Source organism: Tachysurus vachellii, chromosome 4 (assembly GCF_030014155.1).
Source record: "Tachysurus vachellii isolate PV-2020 chromosome 4, HZAU_Pvac_v1, whole genome shotgun sequence".
Lineage (NCBI taxonomy): Eukaryota > Metazoa > Chordata > Actinopteri > Siluriformes > Bagridae > Tachysurus > Tachysurus vachellii.
The window spans coordinates 547,501-556,239 of NC_083463.1; the positions used below are offsets into that span (position 1 = coordinate 547,501).

General features: G+C 42.8%; 1 protein-coding gene across 1 annotated transcript in view; it reads left to right on the forward strand.

Annotated features, from left to right (window-relative positions):
- The window catches only part of itgb7 (integrin, beta 7), a 22,212-nt gene extending 19,024 nt beyond the window's left edge, over positions 1–3,188 (forward strand). Inside the window, exons 11-16 of the mRNA XM_060867302.1 lie at positions 49–239; positions 448–662; positions 915–1,125; positions 1,243–1,418; positions 2,476–2,636; positions 2,978–3,188. Coding sequence (XP_060723285.1) covers positions 49–239; positions 448–662; positions 915–1,125; positions 1,243–1,418; positions 2,476–2,636; positions 2,978–3,046 — 1,023 coding nt within the window. The 3' untranslated portion in view covers positions 3,047–3,188. The remainder of the gene's footprint in view (positions 1–48; positions 240–447; positions 663–914; positions 1,126–1,242; positions 1,419–2,475; positions 2,637–2,977) is intronic.
- The last annotated feature ends 5,551 nt before the right edge of the window (positions 3,189–8,739 follow it).

Below are 8,739 nucleotides of genomic sequence, written 5' to 3' on the forward strand. Positions count from 1 at the left end.
TTATGAATTATGACGTGATGTGAGTGTGTGTTTTCATGATGGCTGCAGGTTTCTTTCACTGTGCGTCTGAACGCCTCTGAATGTTTGGCTGATTCTACAACATTTAAGATACAACTGAAGGGCATTAATGAGGTTCTGATGGTTGCTGTGGAAACACTGTGTAACTGTAACTGTGGTGATTCAGAGGAGAATTCAACACACTGTGGAGGAAAAGGATCATTTGACTGTGGAGTCTGCAGGTAGTTTATTCATCTGTTAGCCCACAGCACCCCCTCTGTAAAGCAGAGGAAATACGTCACTACACCAAACACTTCTCTGATCACTTCACACACTCTCGAAAGGATGAATGTATATGCAAGAGTCACAGTTTATAAACAAGTGCTGTATCTGAGGTACATTAATGAGGATGAATTGTTGGTTCCTAACATTAGTGTGTGTATGTTTCAGGTGCAGTAAAGGTTATTTAGGTCAGCATTGTCAGTGTGAGAGTACAAGTGACAGCGTCAGTCGTATGTCTTGTCGCCGTGAGAACAGCTCTCAGGAGTGCAGCAGTCAAGGTGTGTGTGAGTGTGGACGGTGTGTGTGCAGTGGACATTTCAGTGGGAAATACTGCGATTGTAACGATGACAGCTGTGAACGCCATGAAAACAAAATCTGTAATGGTGAGTTAGAGAATCAGAAGTCCAGCAGGAAAATTTCACTCTCTATTTAACCCACAATGAATCTTATGTTTAATATAAATATATATTATAAATGTACAGTAAAACTACAGTGAGTGCTGAACCCTGAATGACATCTAACACAGAACTCTCTCCTTCTTTGTGTGTGTGTGTGTGTGTGTGGGATTGTTTGTGTTTGTGTGTTTGTGTGTGTTTGTGTGTGTGTGTGTGTGTGTGTGTGTGTGTGTGTGACAGGTAAAGGTAAATGTAACTGTGGTAGGTGTGACTGTGTTGGTAACTACACAGGCCCAGCGTGTGAGTGTTCCACAGAGACAAGTATGTGTGCTCAGAAATACGGAAAGCTGTGCAGTGGTCAGGGCAAATGTAAGTGTAACCGTTGTGAGTGTAACACCAACTTCATGGGACACGACTGCGCTCTGATCGTGAATCCGTGCCCAACATATAAGTGAGTGTGATTTAACTCACATCAGTCACAAAAAGGTTTCTGCCTCAAAGTTTTGAAAGAAGTAAAGAAGTGTGATACAAATATTTAATGTGTGTGTGTGTGTGTGTGTGTGTCCAGACCCTGTATAGCCTGTAAAACAGTCTCTGTGAGCAACTGCTCAGATGAGTGCACATCAGTCCAACTGAACAAGAAGGAAGGCTTTCACACGCTGCAGTGTTTACATGAAACCATCAGCTACGACGTGAATCTGGATGATAAGGGCAATGTGCTGATCACGTATGCTGAGCTACCACGTAAGATCTCCTCCTGAACCCTAGTTTAGTGTTTAATCTCCTCCTGAACTCTAGTGTAGTGTTTAATCTCCTCCTGAACTCTAGTGTAGTCTTTAATCTCCTCCTGAACTCTACAGTGTAGTGTTTAATCTCCTCCTGAACTCTAGTGTAGTCTTTAATCTCCTCCTGAACCCTAGTGTAGTGTTTAATCTCCTCCTGAACTCTACAGTGAGGCATTTAATCTCCTCCTGAACTCTAGTGTAGTGTTTAATCTCCTCCTGAACACTAAAGTGAGGTTTTTAATCTCCTCCTGAACTCTGGTGTAGTGTTTAATCTCCTCCTGAACCCTAGTGTAGTGTTTAAACTCCTCCTGAACTCTACAGTGAGGCATTTAATCTCCTCCTGAACTCTAGTGTAGTGTTTAATCTCCTCCTGAACACTAAAGTGAGGTTTTTAATCTCATCCTGAACTCTAGTGTAGTGTTTTATCTCCTCCTGAACTCTAGTGTATTGTTTAATCTCCTCCTGAACCCTAGTGTAGTGTTTAATCTCCTCCTGAACTCTAGTGTAGTGTTTAATCTCCTCCTGAACTCTACAGCGAGGCATTTAATCTCCTCCTGAACTCTAGTGTAGTGTTTAATCTCCTCCTGAACTCTAGTGTAGTGTTTAATCTCCTCCTGAACTCTACAGTGAGGTGTTTAATCTCCTCCTGAACTCTAATGTAGTGTTTAATCTCCTTCTGAACACTAGTGAGCTGTTTTATATCCTCCGGAACTCTACAGTGAGGTGTTTAGTTTCCTCCTGAACTCTGGTGTGGTGCAGGTTAAGAAAATGTAAATACTGTATATTTGACTGATATTATGGTCATTATTTAGATTATTGTTGAACCTTCACTTGGTATTTATTTATCTAGTTGAATAAGTGCAGCAATCCAATATGTCTGCATAAAGATAACCCAGCAGGTAAAGTGGGATTTCCTCTCGATGTGATCAGAGTTTAGAAAGTTATACGCTGCAGCAAAATGGAGTGAATTGTTCCTCTGTTCCTTAAATTAAAAATGTTTCTCTGTTCCTCTAAAGATACTGTTGATAAAACCAAAGTGATCATCAGCTCCAGTGTGACAAGCATCATCTTCATCGGCATCCTCATCATCGTCATCTACAAAATTCTGCTAGAGCTTTATGACCGCAGAGAATACCAAAACTTCATCAAAGCTCAGGAGAACACCAAGTGGGAAGAGGTATGTCTTTAACACACACACACACTACAGTGACTACACAAACTACACTGTTTACACTCACTGTAACTGGTGAAACATGTTTAATATTAATAATGAAACACTGAACTGTATTTCTAAGGAAAAAGCTTATCTCATTACAGTCAGCTCAGTGTCTAATGGACCAGAACAAAAATATAACTTTAGAATTAAACTCAGGACAGTTCAGGACCTACTTTATACAAATCACTGGGGCTGAACAGTAAACACTCTTTCAGAGTCTTTAACTTACTCTAACAGAGTATTCATAGATAAATATCTGTACGTATTTCTGTAATTAACTTGCAAAATTTGTGGTGTTGCAGACACACAATCCTCTGTACAAGGAAGCAACTACTACTGTGTACAACCCTCTGCACACGCAGGACAATTAAACACCAGCTTCGGACACAGAGAACATCGGTGTAAACAGTGTGTGTGTGTGTGTAGACAGTGTGTGTATGTGTGTGTAGACAGAGTGTGTGTGTCTTTGTATGTGTGCGTAAACAGACTGTGTGTGTCTGTGTGTATGTGTGTAGAGTGTGTGTAGACAGATTGTGTGTGTGTGTAGACAGATTTTGTGTGTGTGTAAATGTGTGTATGTGTGTGGTGTCTGTGTGTAGAGTGTGTGTGCGTGTGTGTAGACAGGGTGTGTGTGTATGTGTGTGTGTAGACAGTGTGTAGACAGTGTGTGTGTATGTGTGTGTGTAGATAGATGGTGTGTGTGTGTGGTGTCTGTGTGTAGAGTGTGTGTGCGTGTGTGTAGACAGAGAGTGTGTGTGTATGTGTGTGTGTGGTGTGTGTGTGTGTGGAGTGTGTGTTTGTGTGCAGACAGTGTGTGTGTGTGCAGAGTGTGTGTACTGTATGTGTGTGTGCGTGTGGTGTCTGTGTGTAGAGTCTGTGTGCGTGTGTGTATACAGTGTGTGTGTGTGTGTGTGTGTGTGTGTGTGTATGTGTGTGTGGTGTCTGTGTGTAGTGTGTGTGTGTAGACAGAATGTGTGTGTAGAGTGTGTGTGGGTGTAGACAGAGTGTGTGTGTTTGTGTAGACAGAGTGTGTGTAGACAGTGTGTGTGTGTAGACAGAGTGTGTGTGTGTGTATTGTAATGAGTCATTCTTTATATTCTGCTGATTGTATTAATGTATAGATTTATTTGTCCATCAGAAATATTTAAAGACACAAGGCCTGATGTCAGTTAAGTGTGTGTTACATGTTCTGATAATAAAATAATTAAACAAATGAATCTCTCCGGTTTCCTTAATGGTTCTGTGGATCATTAAAACTGTGAATCTTCTCTGACATGCCGACGATCTGTTGTTCAGTTCTACATAGAACCTTAAAAAATTAGACTAAGAACATTTCACTGTTCTAGATTTAAACATGTTTGTGGATACATGACTTATTAAACATTTTCATGATCTTTGATGTGAATTCTTATTTTTATTCTCATTGATCTTAGAGTAAAATTATATTTTAATGTTTCTTGGTCTTCTGAAGTGAAGTCTTACATTTACAGCATTTGGCAGACCCCCTTATCCAGAGCGACGTACATAAGTGCTTAAATCTCTAGCATTGAATACATTAATGCTGGTTCACTAAGTTATATACTTAAGTTACCATGAGTTTAAAACATTTGTTCAAAGTTACAATGAAAAAGTGTCAAAGGTGTTTTTTTTTTTTTTTAAATGCAAAAGATAAGGAAAGAAGTGCTAGTTTAAGTGTTTCCTGAATAAGTAGGTCTTCAACCGCCGCTTGGAAATAGCCAGTGACTCAGCTGTCCGGACCTCCAGGGGAAGTTCATTCCACCTTGGTGCAGTACAGAGAAGAGTCTCGTAGTATACTTGCCTCTTACCCTGAGAGATGGTGGAACCAGTCGAGCAGTGCTGGTAGATCGGAGGGTGCGGGGTGCAGTGTGAGGAGTGATGAGGGCTTTGAGGTAAGAGGGAGCTGGTCCATTTTTTAACCTTGTAGGCCAGCATCAGTGTTTTGAATCTGATGCATGCAGCTACTGGAAGCCAGTGGAGGGATCGCAGCAGCGGGGTGGTATGCGAGAACTTTGGCAGGTTGAAAACAAGCCGGGCAGCTGCTTTTTGGATCATTTGCAGAGGACGGATTGCGTTCATAGGTAGACCTGCCAGCAGTGTGTTACAGTAATCCAGTCTAGAAATGACAAGAGACTGAACAAGTACCTGGGCAGCCTGTGTGGACAAAAATGGCCGAATCCTTCTAATGTAGAGAAGAAACCGACATGAGCGAGTCACATTAGCAACATGAGAGGAAAAGGACAGTTGATTGTCCATGGTTACCCCAAGGTTGTGAGCTGTGGCTGAAGGGGAGATCAGATCGTTGTGCAAGGATATAGCAAGGTCATGACCTGGGGATGAATCACCTGATGATCAGCAGTTCAGTTTTGCTAGGATTGAGCTTTAACTGATGAGCAGTCATCCATGATGAAATTTCTGCCAGACATGCTGAGATCCAGTCAGAAGCTGTGGCATCTGAGGGTGGGAAAGAGAAGATAAGTTGTGTATCATCAGCATAGCAGTGGTAAGAGAACCCATGTGTGGAAATAACTTCACCAAGAGAGTGAGTATACAGGGAGAAAAGAGGAGGACCAAGTACTGAGCCCTGTGGGACATCAGTGGAGAGTCTGCGTGGAGTAGATGTCACTCCCCTCCATGTTCCCTGATATGAGTGTCCTTCCAGGTAGGAAGCAAACCATTCCCAAGCTGATCCACAAATCCCAAGACTCCTGAGGGTGGACAAGAGAGTCTTGTGGTTGACCGTATCAAACGCTGCTGAAAGGTTAAGGAGGATAAGGACGGATGACAGTTTGTCTGATCTAGCAGCATGTAGTTTCTCCGAGACATCCAAAAGGGCTGTCTCTGTGGAATGAGCTGCTTTAAAGCCAGACTGGTTGGGGTCTTGGAGGTTGTTCTGTGAGAGATAGACAGACAGTTGGTTATAGACAATGCGTTCAAGAATTTTTGAAAGAAACGAGAGAAGTGATACCGGTTAGTTACTGATGTCTGATGGATCCAGAGCAGGTTTCTTTAGGATGGGAATAACCCTTGCTCAATTGAAAGTAGTTGGTACCTGACCAGATGCTATGGATCTATTGATGATAGTGGAAATGAAGGGCAGAAGGTCTTGCAAGATGGTCTGGAGCATAGTGGAAGGGAGTGGATCCAATGGGCAGGTGGTAGGATTGCAAGACTGGATGAGCTGTAAAATCTCTTCTGCTGCTACAGTTGAGAAATGCGACAACAAAGGTGTAGGGGAATCCATACTCTGAGATGTAAGTGCAGTCGGGGCTGAAGTGAAGGTCCGGCAGATTTCCTCAATCTTCTCCTGGTAGAAGGAAGCAAAGTCTTCTGCAGTCAGGGAGGATGAAGAAGGTGGATCCGGGGGGTTGAGCAGAGAAGAGATGATGTTGTGGAATTTCCGAGGGTCATGTGAGGAAGCTTCAAGCTTTTCCTTGTAGAAGGAAGTCTTGGCAGAAGTCACATCTGAGGAGAACTTGGCAAGAAGTGTTCGGTAAGAATCAAGATCTGCATCAAGTTGTGATTTCTTCCACTTTCTCTCTGATGATCTTAGCTCTCTTCGATTGTTGCGCAGCACATCTGAAAGCCAAGGAGCAGAACAAAAAGTTTTCTTGGGTTTAATGAACATAGGGCAGAGGAAGTCCATAGTTGAGGAAAGAGATGAGAGGAAAGTATCTGTGGCTGAGTCCAAGGGTAGTGAGGAAAAAGACTCAGGATCAGAAAGGGAAGAAAGAGTGCCAGAAGCTACAGAAGAAGGGGAGACAGAGTGAAGGTTGCGGCGGGTAAGAGCGAGGGGGTGAGAGGTAGTTTTAGGTAGGGTAGGGAGAGTGATGGTGAAGGATACCAGGTGATGATCAGAGACGTGTAGTGGGGTAGCAGTCACTTCTGTAGCTGGAGAAGGACGGGTGAAAACCAGGTCCAGGACATTGCCTCCTTTTTGTGTGGGGATGTAGCTGTTGAGTGTGAGGGTGAATGCGTCGAGAAGAGACAGGAGGGAAGAAGAATGTAGCTTGTCAGAGTGGAGGTTGAAATCACCAAGCAGCGTCAGAGGGGAGCTATCGGAAGGGAAAACACTAAGCAGTGTGTCCATTTCTTCCAGGAAGTCACCTAGGGGACCAGGAGGGTGGTAAACAACAATGATAACAAGGTTGATTGGAGAGGTAACTGAAATGGCATGGAATTCAAAAGAGGAGATGGTTAAGTGTGACAAGAGGAGAGGTGTAAAGCACCATTTCTTTGACAGCAATAAGCCTGTACCACCACCCCTGCCTGTTTCTCGTGGTGAGTGAGAGAAAGCATAGGCAGAGGATAAAGCAGCTGGTGTAGCAGTGTTCTGTGGGGATATCCAGGTCTCTGTTAGCGCAAGAAAATCAAAGGAGTAATGGGAAGTTAAAGCAGAGATAAAATCAGCTTTTTTCACAGCAGACTGGCAATTCCAGCGCCCACCTACCACCAGTGTTTGAGACTTACACAACAGAGGAAGGTAGATAAGGTTACTGGGATTGTGACCTCTGCTCTATGGACGAGAGCATCTGCGAGAGTAGGAATTGAGTACAGAGTTGGGTTTGAGGCACATATTTGCAGTCAAACAAGAGTGAGAATTAAGGTATGGTAGAATATATCAAAACAGTACTAGACACTAATGTTCCAATTTGAGAGAGAGAGATACTTACAAACCGCTACAGACGCTAGCGTCTGTAGTGGAGAACCTTCAATTTAAATTGTAAGCCCTGCCCACAATTCACACCTTAAGGTAGACTGAAACTACTCCTGATAAATCAGCTGAGAGAACAACAAAGACCAACACTATAAAATCAACAAATCAAGTCTTGTTCTTCAAACTTAAAATTTTTTTTTTGTATAACACTTTTTACAATTGACAATGTCTCAAAGCAGCTTTACAGAACATAATCATAGAACAAAAAGGTTAATATAATGAATAATATAAAGATTAATATAATACAAAATACAAGATTAATATTAGATATATTTAAATGTGTATGTATTTATCCCCAATGAGCAAGTCTGAGGTGACTCAGGTGACTGTGGGGAAGAAAAAACTCCCTTAGATGGTAATGGAAGAAACCTTGAGAGGAACCAGACTCAAAGGGGAACCTCATCCTCATATGTGTGACACTGGGGGTGTGATTATAAATATACAGTCTGATAAATGTTGTAGTGATGTAAAAGATCCCATGGAGTTCACATCTCCTCTTTAGTATCGCAGAGTCTAACTGGAGCTGGTAGATCTCTAGATGCCTCAGGATTCTCAGAGTCGCCCTCATCTCAGTGGAGGTCCAAAATCTTCATGGAACAAAAAGACAATCAGAGCTGGTACAATTTCTGGATGCCTCAGGATGAGTTGAAAGAGAGAAGCAGTGGAGAGGAATTAACATAACTGCTGTTCATAATATTAGCAAGCACTAGATGATAATGTGCATTTAGTCTGATGTATTAGTGCACAATATTATGGGATCTTTATGGGGCAAACACTTTTTCACATGAGGCCATGTAGGTTTGGATTTTGTTTTTCCTTAATAATAAAAACCTTCATTTAAAAACTGCATGTTGTGTTTGTTATCTTTGACTTATATTTAAATTTAAATTAAATTATGCTGTATTTCTTTTGGGGGGGGGCACGGCGGCTTAGTGGTTAGCACGTTCGCCTCATACCTCCAGGGTTGGGGGTTCGATTCCCACCTCCGCCTTGTATGTGTGGAGTTTACATGTTCTCCCCGTGCCTCGGGGGTTTCCTCCGGGTACTCCGGTTTCCTCCCCCGGTCCAAAGACATGCATGGTAGGTTGATTGGCATCTCTGGAAAACTGTCCGTAGTGTGTGAGTGTGTGAGTGAATGAGAGTGTGTGTGCCCTGTGATGGGTTGGCACTCCGTCCAGGGTGTATCCTGCCTTGATGCCCAATGACGCCTGAGATAGGCACAGGCTCCCCGTGACCCGAGGTAGTTCGGATAAGCGGTAGAAAATGAGTGAGTGAGTGAGTGAGTGAGAGAGAGTGTATTTCTTTTTCAATCCCCTGTCTTCCTGTCCT